We start from the raw sequence: 16,009 nt of genomic DNA on the forward strand, positions 1-16,009 counted from the left end.
TAAATAGCACCTTCAATGTAGAAAAAAATTTCCAAATGCATCTAATAGAGACATAAAAGTAACAGATACCAAACCAACGAGACAGATTAGCAAGGATGACCAAACCTTGGTAAACAAAAAAGGGTTTCAAGGAAGATTTTGAGGTAAGAGAAGCAGGTGGATCAGTAATTCAGAGAATGAGATCCAATTACCTCAAGGTTGTAGCCTTTTTATATTCGTTGATGGGATGAAGGCATCACTGGCTAGGCCAGCATTTATTGTCTACCCTAAATACAGTACAGAAAGTAGTGGTATGAACATATGGAACAGGATCAGAAGTAGACCATTTGTCATCACAGACCTGCTCTGCCATTCAATATGGTTATAGCTGATTTGTTATATTTCAAATTCCACATTCTCAGCCATCCTTGAAAAGTTTAATTCCCTTGTCTAACGATCTATCCATTTCTACCTTAAAAATGTTCAATGATCTCCTTCTGAAGCAGTGACTTCCAAAGTAATATAAATAATATAACACTAAGGGGGGAAAAAATCTCTATTTCTGTCCAAAAGGGTGACCTCTCATTTTAAAACAGTGCTCCCTGGTTCTAGACTGATGCAGAAGATGAACAGTCTTGTATATGTCCACCTTATTGAAACCATTTCAACATCTAAACACTTCAATTAATTCATCCCTCACTCTTCTAAACTCCTGTGGAATCAAGCCCAGCCTTTCTAACCAGTCCCCATCAAACAACCCACATATTACAGGTATCAATCTAATTCCCTGAACGATCTCCAATACATATACATGTTTCTTAACTAAGCAGACCAAATTTGCAGAATTTGAAAAGTCATCCCACGAATACCCTATATAACTGAAACAGGGGGAGGCAATGGCCTGGTGGTATAATCGCTGGACTGTTAATCCAGAGACCCAGATAATGTTCTGGGGACCCGGTTCGAATCCCACCACAGCAGATGGTGGAATTTGAATTCATTAAAAAAAATCTGGAATTAAGAATCTAATGATGACCACAGTCCAAAGATGTGCATGAATCCATTGTCGATTGTCAGGAAAAACCCATCTAGTTCACTAATGTCCTTTAGGGAAGGAAACTGCTATCCTTACCCAGTCTGGTCTGCATGTGACTCCAGACCCACAGCAATGTGGTTGACTCTGAACTGCCCTCTGGGCAATTAGGGATGGGCAGTGAATGCTGCCTAGCCAGCAATTCCCTCTTCCAATGAATGAATAAAAAAAAATGTCCAATTCCTTTCATAATAAAGGATACCATCCCATCATTTTCTTGATTTAGTACTGTACCTGCATTCTAACATTTTGAGAGTCATGGACTAGAACATCTAAATCACTCTGCATCTCAGAATTCTGCAGGTTTTCTCCATTTAAGTAATGTTCACATTTTCCAATACTATACCTCAACTGCCAGTTTCAGATTTTTTGCTCATTCACTCAACTTATCTATGTTCATCTGCATATTCCTTATGTTTTCTTCAAAGGGTACTTTCCTATCTGTTTGGTGACATTCTTTGATGACACAGTGGTACAGTGGCTCAGTGGTTACTACTGCCGTCTCACAGTGCCAAGGACTCAGGTTTGATTCCAACCTTGGGTGATTGTCTGTTCGGAGTTTGCACATTCTCCCTGTGTCTGTGTGGGTTTCCTCCCACAGTCCAAAGATGTGCAGGCTGGATGGATTAGCCATAGTAAAATATGGGGTTATGGGGATGGAGGGTTGGGAGCTGGGTCTGTTTGGGACGTCACAGTGGGTATTGTACGATCTGCAAATTTAGCTATGCCTTTGCTCTCCCATCTAAGTAATTTGTACATTGTAAAACACTGAGGATCCAGCTCAGACTGCAGGACTCCGCTCAGCGTATCTTACCAATCAAACAAGGATCCATTTACGCAGACGTTCTATTTTCCCGCAGCCAGCTTACTGCCATTCTTACCCGGTCTGGTCTACATGTGACTCCAGACCCGCAGCAATGTGGCTGACTCTGAACTACCCACTGGGCAATTAAGGATGGGCAATGAATGCTGCCTAGCCAGCGACGTCTTCATCCAATGAATGAATAAAGAATAAAAAAGATAATTTAATGTCCAATTCCTTTCATAATAAAGGATACCATCCCATCATTTTCTTGATTTTGTATTGTACCTGCATTCTAACGTTTTGAGAGTCATGGACTAGAACATCTAAATCACTCTGCATCTCAGAATTCTGCAGGTTTTTTCCATTTAAGTAATATTCACGTTTTCCCACACTGTACCTCAACTGCCAGTTTCAGATTTTTGCTCATTCATTCAACTTAACTATGTCCATCTGCATATTCCTTATGTCTTCTTCAAAGGGTACTTTCCTACCTGTTTGGTGACATTTTTTGATGACACAGTGGTACAGTGGCTCAGTGGTTAGTACTGCCGTCTCACAGCGCCAGGGACCCAGGTTTGATTCCAACCTTGGTGATTGTCTGTGCGGAGTTTGCACATTCTCCCTGTGTTTGTGTGGCTTTCCTTCCACAGTCCAAAGATGTGCATGCTGGATGGATTACCCATAGTAATATATGGGGTTATGGGGATGAATGGTTGGGAGCTGGGTCTGGTTGGGACAGCACTGTAGGGATTCTACGATCTGCAAATTTAGCTATGCCTTTGCTCTCCCATCTAAATAATTTGTACATTGTAAAACACTGAGGATCCAGCTCAGACTGCAGGACTCCACTCAGCATATCTTACCAATCAAACAAGGATCCATTTATGCAGACGCTCTATTTTCCTGTAGCCAGCTTATCTTCTATCCATGCTAATATGTTACCCCTTATACCTGGAACTTTTATTTTCTGCAATAATGTCTGATGGGGCACCTTGTCAAATGCTTTGTAGAAATCCAAATACAGTACTTCTACAGGTTTTCCCTTTATTCACACTGTACGTTACTCCTTCAAAGAACTCCAATAACTTGGTTAAATGTGATTTTACTTAGACAATACCATTCTGATTCTTCAGAATTATCTTGACTTTTATGAAGTGCTGAGCTATAACTGCTTTAGTGATCAATTCATATGCCTTCCTTATAACAAATGCAAAGGCCACAACTAAGAGGCCTCTGGTATTCTGTTTCTGTCTCAGTCCCTTCATGAATGGATGGATTGTTTACAACTTTCCAGTTGGAGTTAATCTTTCCTGGATTGAGAGAATTTGAAAAATTAACACCAATGCATCTACCAGGTCATTAGTCACATCTTTTAAAACCCTAAGATGAAATCCATAAGGACCTGGAGGTTTGTCAGTTATTAGCTCCCTCATTTTTCCAGACATCACTTTCCTTGTCATTTCACGAGGTTCCTCTCTCCCTTTCACCTCCTAATTCACAGCTGTTACTGAATTTTTTTGTATGCTTTAAAGTGAAGGAATACCTACTATTAACTCCACAATCTCGTGCTTGAGACGACCAACACTCATTTTAATTGCTGTTTTCCTTTTAAATACGTGCAGAAGCTATTGCTATCTGTTTTTATATTGCTCGATAGTTTCCTTTGTATTGTAATTTTTTCCTCCTGATTCATGTTGCAGTCATTTTCTGCTGTTCTTTATGTTCTGGATAGTCATCAGAGCTGACATATATATGTTTTTCCCTTAAGTTTGATGTTTTCTCTAATCAACCTCAAATGATGGTTTTTCCCTTTCTTTATAGTAGGAATATACTTATTCCGAGTATTCTGAAGTAGCCCCTTAAATATCTGCTTCTCCAATAATCTGTCCTTTAGATTAATGTGCCAGTTCAGCTATCTCACCTCCCATGACCAAACAGTTTCCCTTATATAAGTTTAAAATACTTATGGAGATGTTTCAGTCCTTTGGATGTAGGAACACTCATGATGCAGTTAGTAAGGGAGCTCCAGGACTTTGACTCAGCGACAGCAAAGAAATAGCAATATAGTTCCAATTCAGTTTGGAGTGTAGTTTGGAGGGGAACCTAGAGGGGCTGATGGTCCTACAGAACTGGTCCTCTTGTCCTTCTATGTTGGTAAATATTGTGGGTTTGCAAAATATGGTCAAAGGAAGCATGATAAGTTACTGCAGTACATCTTGTAGATAGTATTCACTGCTGTCGCTGTACATCTGTGGTGAGGAGTGAATGCTGAAAGTAGTGGATAAGGTGCCAAGCAAGTAGGTTGCTTTGTCCTTGATGTCAACCTTCTTGAATGTTGTTGGAATTGCATCCATTCAGGAGAATGGAGAATATTCCATCACACTCTTGACACATGGCTTGTTGGTGGTGGTCATTATTGAGCAGACAGGAGGTGAGTTACTCATGCTATTGTAAAACTAAACAATATCACTTGTGCCTCTTGTTATCATGTAATAAACTACATCTTGTTGCTAAGATGAGTGCCTTTTCTCATTAAGACTTACTATGGTTCATCCTCTAAAACTGTTAATCAAACAGGCCCTTTGACCAAGTATGGAAATCACGATTGGTGGCAGCACTCTATGAACTCATTAGCTGGTTTAGTCTATAGTGCATACAATTGTGGTGAAGTGTCTCCTTGAACTGCCATAGTCCTTGGGGTGTAGGTACACCCATCTTTAGACTGTGACCCCTAGCTCTGGACTTCCTGGTCATCAGGAGCATCCTTCCTGTGTTTACCCTGTCTAGTTCAACAAGAATTTGTCGTGCCAGTTTGAAGTCCAATAGGACTTCAGTTAGTTGGCAGTTTGCATGGTTATATCATTAACCACACTCTCAACCGGTCCCTCAGCATCTCATGAAGGGGTTAAACAAGGTCACATGCCTCTCCAGTCATGTTAACCTAGTCAAAAACCCCAACATGGATTCCCCTCGTTCTTGAATTGCTGAGTAAAATAAATAGCATCTCAGAATTAGAGGCTTGGGGTCATACTATTCCTTAACTAAATCTATCAACTCTTGATAGGTTTTAGTATCTGATGCCTCAGGGAAGGTTAGGCCTCTAACAATTGAACACACCGTGTGCCCACAAGCTGTCAGGAGAATTACTTGCTGCTTTTCATCTGCCCCAATGTCGTTGGCCTGGAAAAAAAAAAGTATACTTTCCACACACTGGGCCCAGTCTTAGACAGCAGGGTCAAACGAATCAAGCTTCCCAAATAATGGTTTGATGCCAGAATGCTTACCCCAACTCAAAGATGATTGTTATGAGCAAGTCTCTTCAGAACATGCTTTACTCTTGTTGCCACTGAAATAACTTCACAGAGGGTGATATCCTGCCACCAAGTCAGCTTTTGTTTGCACGTAGAAGGTCCTTGACTCTGATAGAGCCTCAACAGAGTAAAGTCCCAATTTTTCAGGGTGTCTGACACTCCAGTTTTTATCTGTCAGCCAGAGCTCCCTGACTGGACCAGATTAATAGCCCCAATCAGGGGACTTATATTTTAAGATGTCCACCTGGCTGACCTCATTACAATCAATACACTGACCATTCGGTACTAATTTACATTTACATTATATGAAGTACATAGAACTGAAGATGTTACAATCACAGTTCAAGTGTTCTTTCTGTATGAGAACACTTTTTTTTCATTTGTTATTTAAAACGGAGAAATATCAATTCACAAGACATAGTTGTTAATAATCTTAGAAAATACTAATCGAGTTGATCTATCTCACTCTATTTTATACATACATCATTAGAGGGCTCTATGAAAAAAATTTTAAAAAGTGATTGAGAAACATTTGTAGCCGAGGCCTTAGATTATGATTTATCAGCATATCACGTTATTGAAATGAAAATGGAATAAATGTGTGGCAGATACATCAGAACAATATGATAAAAGACAGAAATGGTTTTTAATTTTTGAGACATTCATAATCAAATATAATTTTCCTCTAAAAACACATTAAAGTTGACAAATAAAACTATCAAAATATTTCAGCTCAGAATGAGTTGTGCTTTGGACACATGTTCTATCAAATCCAAAACTGAATTGAGTTTTGTCTGTAGGCAGTCATTTCCTCTTCCTGATACGGCATAAGTAATGCTGAGAAAGGTAAATTAAAATAATACAGCAAGAATGAAGAAAATCTGATTCTCAATGTGAAGTGAAAGTTTCATGATGAGCCCCTTAAGCATTAAATGCTGACTGCAGCAATCAATTTATTTCCATGCATTTCCATCTCAGTAAACTAGTATATCACCTTGTTTGTCAGCCACTTCCAAAACTCTTTTCCTTCCGTGAGAATCTAGAAGGTGAAAATTCCTGACATGTAAATTAGAGCAATTACAACCTGGCAACTGCAGCTTGCTGGGTACTTGTCCCATTCATTATCCAACTACTTCTTGATAACAATGTCTGTGCATGCTCCATGGCCACCACCTTCTTCATCCCTTTGTCCATGCAAGTCAATATCAGCAAGCCACCAGTTTGACCAGATCATGAAGTCCAGTCTTCAACCAACTTGCTTAGTACACATTCACTGAGTTCAATACTGACTTATGGGGTGTCGGTGTATGTGTGGCTCACGTTGCTTTCTTAGTGCACAAGGTTTCTACTGTAGTCACAGGCTACTGGCCTCTGTGGTTTGCATTGCTTTTTGGCATGGAAGGACAGGCAGGCAGCTTATTACATGGGAAGCACTGAACAAGCAAAGGGGTGGACACATAGCAGTGCAGCTCAGTGCTATGTCAATGTCATGCCTGTAGCACTTGCCAGCAGTATACATGGCAAACACATTGCCAGTACCTCAAACAAATGACCATCAGTAAAAATCAAAGGAGACCAGTCTTTCTTGGGGTGAAGGGGCATTGTGGCAGTCAGGCATACTGCCACCGTCAGTCAAGCAGGTCATCTGATTCCAGTCCAGGGTTTTTAGCCATGGTCAGTAAGGCGATTTGTTCTTCCAAAATGCAGAGATCCACATCCCTGCTTTTAGGATTGGGGCACAGTCAGTTCTGCAAGTAAGTGCTTCCACTCCAGAGATTAGTTAGATCAGGCAGGGTACTGCGGAGATATCAGCATATGGAGGTAGACTAGACTTTCCCGCAATGAGACAAATGGAGGATTAATTATGATGGAAGTGGATGTAAGAGCAGTTAATGGTGATACATGAGCATGACAGGTGGTGAAATGTCCCAAGTAAGTGAGTAGGAATTGCAGGGGACAGGAAAGATTAATCGTATGGGAGGATAAGGCGGTGAGACCAGTTGAATGGACACGTTGCATGAAATTCTGAGAGTTATCATCCATGAACCTTCATGAGATTCAAGTGTAGTGGGACATTCAGAGGTGGCACAGTGGCCTTCAGAGCATATGGTAGCAGAGAGAAGACAGTGGTGCCTATCCTTGTTTAGCCCAGAAGATCAATGATGTTTTTTCTACACTGCTGGGTGTTCTGCTTCATTCAGGGAAGAGCACTGACTTGGGCTACAATTACTGGCCAGGTTGGCTTGGTTTGGTGATGTGGCCTCCTGTGTTGGTTAACTGGGAAAAGAACTTCCCTCTTTTTTACCACCCTTCTTTCAAGACTTCCATATCCCTGTCCATGAAGCAAGGAGCAACATTTATTTTATTTCATCTGGGACAAGTCCTGAATGCAGAAAACTCAAGCACTACAGTGCTGGCTACAGCATCTGAAATAGTATGCAGCTAGACTTTAAATATGGTGTCAGCTGCATGAATAGTGAATACTTCTGCCTTTCCAACCACTTGATTCCTTGAGAAATGAGTCACAGTACTTGCATGCTTAATTAATGAGATGATGAGCAGAAGACCGCGTGAGAAAAATCATTCTTAGCCATGGCGACCAGGTGCCATGAATTTCACTCAACAAATCTCTTTAACTGAAAAAAAGAAAATTCTGCCCTTTGTGTGGACTGGATCTGGGGGATTGCCAACAAATTTGATTGAATACTTTAGTCTATTTTTACTCATAAAATGTTCAAAATAGTGATGCATTTGCATTTTGTGATTGTATCAATTTTCAGCTTTATTCTTTTGATAAATTAATAAAATAACTTTTGAAGCTAATTTTCAACCAATAAAAGTCAAGTTTAAAACAAATACTTATGAATAATAGTTAATGAGAATCTAAAGAAAACAGTTAGTTAAAGGTTTCAACTGTGTTATCAATGGAAAATAGGTAGTTCAGGTTAGACAGCAAGCAAAACTTAGAATAAAAAAAAGACAAGTGAGGAGATTGGACAGATAACAGTTAAAAAGATAATACTTGGATTTTTTGAACCCCTTTATTTATAAGTTTAATATGAATTCCTAATGTTATAGATTGTCTGATGGAAGTCTGCATAAAATTATTAATTATTAGCTGTCTATTAGTGAGTATTTATTGCTTATTTATTCCTGAAACATCCTAACACGACTGTGGGTGTACCTATATACAAAGGCTTTAAGAATTCAAAATGGCAGCTTGTCATTATCCAGTCAAGGGAAATAGCAAAGGGCAACAAATGCTGGTCTTTACAGTGATGTTCACATTACATGGAAAAGTGAAAAAGACATTAAATCATAAAATTGTTACAGTGCAGAAGGTGGTCATTTGGCCTATTGTGTCTGCGTGATTCTCTGGGTGAGCATTTCAATTAGTGCTATTCTCCTGTCATCTCCCTTTAACTCTGCATGTTCTTCCTTTTCAACTAACAGTCTAAGTCCTTTTGAATGCCTTAATTGAACTTACCTCCACCACACTCTCAGGTGTTAGATTCCAGACCCTAATCACTGACTGTGTGAGAAAGCCTTAACTCACATTATTTTTGCTTTTTCACAAATTATTTTAAATCTGAACCCTCACATTCTTGATTCTATTATTGGTAGGAGTATTTTCTCTTTATTTTCTCTTTCCAGGTCTCTCATGATTTTGAATACTTCAACCATCTCTTGTCCGAGCCTTCTCTTTTCCAAGGGGCACAGTCCTAGCTTCTCTAATCTATCTTCATAACTGGAATTCCTCATACCTGGAAGCATTTTCACAAAACTTGTCTGCACTGACTTCAATGCCTTCACAGCCTTCCTAAAGTATGGTACCCAGAACTGGATGTAATACTCCAGATGAGGCTGAATCTTGCCTAAGTTCAACATAATCTCCATGCCCTTGTACTCTATGCCCTGATTAAAAAAAAATCTTAGGAAACTTTATGCTTTATTAAATATTCTCCCAACTTGCACGGCCACCTTTAAAGGCTTATGCAGAGATTCACATAGGTTCCTTCTGTCTCTGTATCCTGCTTAGAGTTACACCATTTAGTTTGTACTGTCTCTCCATGTTCATCTGACCAAAATGTATTATCTCCTCCACACTGAACTTCACATGCCACTCATCCGCTCACTCCATCAATATGTCTGCATCCTTTTGAAGTTCTACAGTATCCTCCAAACAGTTTACTATACTTGCAGGTTTTAAAATATTTGGAAAATTTCAAATTGTGGCCAGTACTCCAAGATTTAGACCATTAACATATATCACAAAGAAGCAAGACTTCCAACAGTGACCCCAGAAGACTTTCTCTAGAAGTGTATGTGTGTCTGAGAAACATCCACTGAACATTACTGTTTCCTGTCACTCAGCCATTTTTTTAAACTCGTGTTGTTACTGTCTCTGTTATTCCACAAGTTCTAACTTTGTCCAGAAGCTTGTTGTACAGTACTGTAACAAATGCCTTCCGTGTACATCACATCAACAGCATTGCCTTGATCAACACTTTCTGTTACCTCATCAAAAAACACCAGTCAATTAGTTAAAAATGATTTTCCCTTAAGAAATCCATGTTTGATCTCCTTAATCAATCCACATGTTTCCATTTAACATCTTGCCCTGAATTATTATTATGAGAAGTTTTCCAACTTCAGAAGTTAAACTGGCTAGTCTGAATTCGCTGGTTATACCATGTTTTGAATAAGGGCATAATGTTCGCAATTTTCCTGTCCTTTGGCACTACCCCAGTCTAACAAAGAGCAAAAAAAAATTTGCCGGTATCTCTGCAATTTCAATTTTCATGTCCCTCAGTATCTTGGATGTATCTCATCAGGCCTTGTTGCCTTGTCAATAAAAGTACAGAAAGCTTCCCTAATGCCCCAATCTTAGCAATTTTAAAACCTCATAGCAACTAAACTTTTTCCTCTTTCACCATGATATCGGTAGCATTTTCCTCCTTGAAAAAGACAGATATAAAGTATCCATGGGTGCCATTCCTGTAAATTTTCTTTTTGGCCTGTAATCAGCCCCAATCCTCCACATGCCACCTTAAGTCATCCTAGACATATGTTTGTCTAAACATTTTATGATTTTACTTAGATTAATTTTGTTGAAAATCTCAATGTTTTGCAGTTTCTCTTTCATGGTCAAAATAAACTTTGTTTTGCTGAACACTTACTTTTTCTTCAATCTTCTATCTTTTTCAGCTTGAGTTCCGAGTTTTCCCAGTCCAAGGGAATCTGGATTACCAATTTCTGTGTCAAAAATGCCTGTTGAAAGAAAGTGTAAGGTCAGGGTAACAGGAACAGAATGAGAAATATACTTAGCCAATTAAGTATAAACTTCATATTGTGGAAATAAAGATGACATGCTATTCAATTTTATTTGTTTTGTGCTTGTTATGTAACACCTCCATTCACGTCAGGAGGAGGCTGCATTCAGGAAACTATAGGCTAGTTGGTATATCATCTGACATAGCAAAATTGCTATAATCTATTTTGAAAGGAGGTTATAGCAGGGTATAAAATCATAATGTGATTATACAATGTCTACAGGGTTTTCTGAAAGGGGAATCATGTTTAATCAAGTTGACAGAGTTATTTGAGGAAGTGAAAGAAAATGGAGAAAGACTATCATGTAGATATGGTGTAACTGGAATTCCAAAGACATTTCATAACATCCCACATCAAATGTTACTACACAAAATAAGACTTCGTGGTGTAGGTGGTAACATATTAGCATGGATAAATGATTTGTGAGCTAACAGAGAGCACAGACTAGCAATAAATGGACCATTTTCAGGGTGGCAAATGGAGTGCCACAGGTAGCAATGCTGGAGTCTCAACTACTTGCAATCTATGTCAATGACTTAAATGAAGGGACTGGAAGCTTTATAACTACATCCGTTAATATTAGGAAGATAGGATGAAAAATAAGTTGTCAGGAGGTAAACAGTCAACAAATGGATATAGATAGCTTAATTGAGTTGGCAGAAATTTGATAGATGGAACATAAATAGGAAATGCTAACATGGCTTATTTTGGCAGGAAGAATAAAGAAACAGATCATTACAAACAGACTGCAAACTAAGTGAAATAGAGGTTTGGGTACATTGAAACAAAATGAAAAATCATGCAAACTCAGTTTAGCAAGGCAAAAAGAGGGTTGGAGTCCATTGCAAGGGAAATGGAACATACAAGATAGGAAGTTTTGCTGCAAATGTACTGGGCCTTGGTAATAAGACGTCTCGAGTACAGTGTACAGTTTGGTCCACTTATTTGAAAAAGTACATAATTACATGAGAAAAAATTCAGAGAAGGTTTATTCAACTCATTCTTGGGAAGAAGGGCTTACGAAGAAAGTCTGAATATGCTGGGTTTATACCCATTACAGTTTAGAAGAATGAGGGTTAGAATCATAGAATCCCTGCAGTGTGGAAGTAGGCCATTTGGCCCATCAAATCCACAACGACCCTCTGAAGAAAATCTCATCCAAACCAACCCCCGTCCCCTATCCTTGAAACCATTTGCCATGGCCAATCCACCTAGCTCACATGTTCCTGGACACTATGTGCAATTTAGCATGGCCAGTCCACCTAGCCTGCACATCACTGGACTGAAATGAATAACAATAAGAAATTTGACAGAGCGGATACCAAGAGGATATTTCCTCCTATAGGAGAGAATAAGAACTAAGGATACAGTTACAAATAACAGTTTCCTATTTAAGGTGAAGTGAAGAAGGGTCCCGACCCGAAACGTCAACTTTCCTGCTCCTCTGATGCTGCCTGGTCTGCTGTATTCCTCCAGCTCCACACTGTGTTGTCTCTGGGATTATAAAGTTCTTGGTTTTAAGATTTTCAGCAGAGATGAGAAGTGAAAACAGTGTTTAGGACAACAGTAGGCTATAAGGATATTCTAGGTTTGTTAAGACATAATCTCTACAAATAAATTTAAACAATAAAAAATAATAAAAGGATACCATTCTGTATAAAGTACAGGCAACAAGGTAAAGGCAATAAAGTAAAGTTGAAGATCTGCAGACTATGGAGAGAGGAATGAAGAATTACAGAATATTACAAGTTTGATCAGGTACAAGTATTTTTGACAATATTTTAATGAGGAATATTTATTTCAGGTTGCCTCACAGAGGAAATACAGAACTAATCAGAACTAGTTTTTATTTAGGTTTTATTTGAATTGATTCCTAACAAAAAAAAACTCCTATCTCACAAGGAGTAACAAAGAATGGCTTAAAGTGAACATTTGAAAATGTTCTTATTTATTAGCAAATTGTGATAAATAAAATGTTATAGTATCTAATAAACCACAGTTGCTGCAGTTATGTTTTTCTAAATTAGAATGTCAAACTGGACAATAAACTTCTTTCTAGCATTTCAAATTCAAGTTTTATACAAAATTAGTTTAAAGAAAGACAATTACATACACAGATGTTAGTATTTTATAAAATTGAGAAACTATTAATCCACTATAGCAAAATGACCGTTGATAAACCAGTTGCTGACCTTGAACTGAGGCCAAATGGTCTTTGCTAAGATGTGCTAACCGTCCTTTCTCTCTTTTGCCAAACAAACGGCCAATAGAAGATTTGATTCCTTTCTTCTTTTGCGCTTTATGAAGTGAGTCTTGGCTACTTGTACTGCTATAGTTGCCCATTTCTGCTTCTATCGATGCTGAAAAACTGTAAAAGATCAGTTCAAAAATTTTCATGTCATCTCATTTCTTCTCATTCAAATATTTCGACTGATTTAAAAAAAGATTTCAGCAAATGCATACAAATGAATGGATCACCAAGCATAACATTTTATAAATCATGCAATGTGTCACATATAAAGTACCAAAAAATTCAAATTATAAATGTAACTATATTCATAAAATAATGTTTTTAAAAAATCAACAATTCATTTCTACAAACATTTTCAAACTTATAAATGAAGCAAAATAATCACTGAAAAATTTATTTTCTAAATTAAACTCTTAACCATAAGTTCAGTGTGAGGAAAAAGAACTATTCACAGGAGTGTCTCTTTAAGTTTATTCCAAAAATAACCTTTCCATGAAGAAGAAAAATACGATTCACTGAAACACTTAGTTCTGGGAATAATCAAACATAATATTTCTGTATCAGAGATAGTAGGAACTGCAGATGCTGGAAAATCTGAGATAACAAGGTGTAGAGCTGGATGAACACAGCAGGCCAAGCAGCATCATAGGAGTAAAAAGGCTGACATTTCGGGCCTAGACCCTTCATCAGAAATGATGATGTCTAGGCCCGAAATGTCAGCCTTCCTGCTCCTATGATGCTGCTTGGCCTGCTGTGTTCATCCAGCTCTACACCTTGTTATCTCATAATATTTCTGTATATTACCCTAGACACATCAAATTTATTGATAAACTGATGATGTATAATAACATGGTATACTTTAAAAATGATGTAATAGGTAAACCTATCAATTCAATTATCAAATCAAGTGATAGGCAAAGATCTCTGTTCCTGATGGCTTACCTACGTACTTCATCATGGTAGGAGGGCAGGGTGTGTGTCATTCTTACTGCTCTTGGTGTTGATGGTGGTGATGTTTCACATTTTATTGTGGCTTTATCTTCACGACCTTCTTCCTGCACAGCTGCAATCTAGAATAAAAAAATAGCATCAATCATATACTAGTTTCTGTCGTTATTTAAACCTCCTTATATCTATATGATATATTTATATTGAAAATAAGAGTAGGCCATTTAGCCCTTCAAGCCTGTTCCTGGTCATGGCTGATCATCCAACTTAATAGCCTGTTCCTCCTTTCCCCTATATCCTTTGATCCTTTTAGCTCCAAGTGCTATATCCAACTCCTTCTTGAAACTGTGCAATGTTTTGGCTGCAAGTGCTGGCTAAGTTAATTTAAATATGACAATAATCTGATAAATAGCACTATTTGTTCATATATAACCATAAATAATCTGAAAATAATGCGTTCAGCAATATTGAACAAAAAATAATGACATTAGATAAATATGAAATTATCCTCAAAGTTTTGTAATGTGGATCTTAAAGAACAACTGTCTTGAAAATCTAAACATACACCATTCTTATGGAATGTTGTAAATGTAATTACCTTTCTCCGATGCTTCCTTAGGTCACTTGGCTGATGGTTGCAAAAGAGCAAAGACATAAATTAAGCTGGAAATGCAGAATGCCAATGAAAATATTATTTCATTTTACAATTTGACTTTGAATAAGTGTTTACCATGTGTCATACATAACAAGCCAATAGAGATGTTTATAACCAGCGCTTCGAACATGCTTGGGAACCTAGACTCCTAGATTTTCCATTCAAAAATATCATGTAAGTCTCTATGTTAAGCTTGAACTATGATGAAGGCCCATGCTTTCTGTGATCTAAAAAGTTGAAATACACAAGATTTATCTGTAGATTATATTGTGCGATCATGAATAATTTGCTATGAAAATACACATTAGTGCTGTTAAAAACATGTATCAGCATTTGCATTAAAATTTAAAAATAACCCATTGAACTAGGCTTCATCCCCAAACTCACCAATGTCATGACGCCCATACGATCAATGTCTCGGGCAGGGCTACGTGCTCTGAATTTGGGTGTTGAATGTCCACTGATTGGAGGGGAGGAGCTAGCTAATGATGAAGCAGTGGCAGAACCTGTAATAGATCTCACTGGATGCATTCTGGCCAAATTTAAACCTTCAAGGCTAACACTACCCACTCGATTCTCAATTTCCTCTGCACGAAGTTCAGTTGACTCTTTTTCCTCCTGAATTAACCTGGAAAATCCACAATGGTTTGAAATGAGAAAAAAAATCATGCATTGCAATGCATACCTATAAAACTATCACATGTGCTAGCAATAGGTTGAACTGTTATTAGCTTAAGATACATTTCCAATTCGTTAAAATGCCTTTCAACAAAATTCAATTAAATTATCGACATACTGTGTCATGAAGAGCTACAATGCTGACTTATCCCCATTATTCTTTGTATTGTGAACTCACAAGCTTTTTCATATTATCCAAAACAAGGGCTGGAGACTTCCACAGATATTGCAAAAAAAAAGAAACTGTCATGCAAATTATGATCTGATCGCTCTCCTGGTGGCGAGCTTAAAACTGGAAAGACAGAAATGGTAAAGGAGGCCTGCAATATCTCATTACTTTGGCAGGAAAAGCAGGAGAACAGAAAATAAACCTAATTTGGGACAGGAGAAAAGTATAAATAATCAATTAAAATGCATTAGTAGGTGCAAGAGCCATTGCTTTCCTGAAAACGTGATATGTGCTCATCAGGAAGTCTAGATCTCTGAAAGAAACAGGTCTTCAATTTTTTTCCTATCACAAGTCCATGAATGATTATTTTAACAGGGATCATTACATGTTTTTGCACTCTTTTAAGAAGCCCCATACAAGTCGAGCTGTGCCCAAATATCTTTTCCTGTTTATTCTTCTCTGAATTTTTTCTAATGCATTTATATTCATATTGAGTTAAAGTAACCTAGACTGTATATTATACACCAGAACATGACTCACCATTCAGATGATACAACAAGTTTAACTTTTAGTCAAATGATTTCCAGACTCCCTCCCCTATCTAATCTGTCCTATTTAAAATTTTTGCAGCCACTGATATACTACAATGATCACAACTCCTTAAGTTTTAAAGATAGTAGGAACTGCCGATGCTGGACAATCTGAGATAACAAGGTGTAGACCTCTCCATTCACTAACGAAATCCAAAAATCTTGGTCAAGGCCCCAGCAATCTCCTCTCTTGCCT

General features: G+C 37.9%; 1 protein-coding gene across 1 annotated transcript in view; it reads right to left on the minus strand.

The window, feature by feature from the left end:
• The window catches only part of ppfia2 (PTPRF interacting protein alpha 2), a 349,413-nt gene that overhangs the window by 99,218 nt on the left and 234,186 nt on the right, over positions 1–16,009 (minus strand). The window contains exons 12-16 of the mRNA XM_048607917.1: positions 14,764–15,004; positions 14,320–14,349; positions 13,716–13,843; positions 12,741–12,890; positions 10,369–10,461 (exon numbers count right to left, since the gene is read on the minus strand). Of these exons, the coding sequence (XP_048463874.1) occupies positions 10,369–10,461; positions 12,741–12,890; positions 13,716–13,843; positions 14,320–14,349; positions 14,764–15,004 (642 nt within the window). The remainder of the gene's footprint in view (positions 1–10,368; positions 10,462–12,740; positions 12,891–13,715; positions 13,844–14,319; positions 14,350–14,763; positions 15,005–16,009) is intronic.

The sequence above is a fragment of the Rhincodon typus genome, chromosome 18, assembly GCF_021869965.1.
Source record: "Rhincodon typus isolate 14 chromosome 18, sRhiTyp1.1, whole genome shotgun sequence".
NCBI classification, from domain to species: domain Eukaryota; kingdom Metazoa; phylum Chordata; class Chondrichthyes; order Orectolobiformes; family Rhincodontidae; genus Rhincodon; species Rhincodon typus.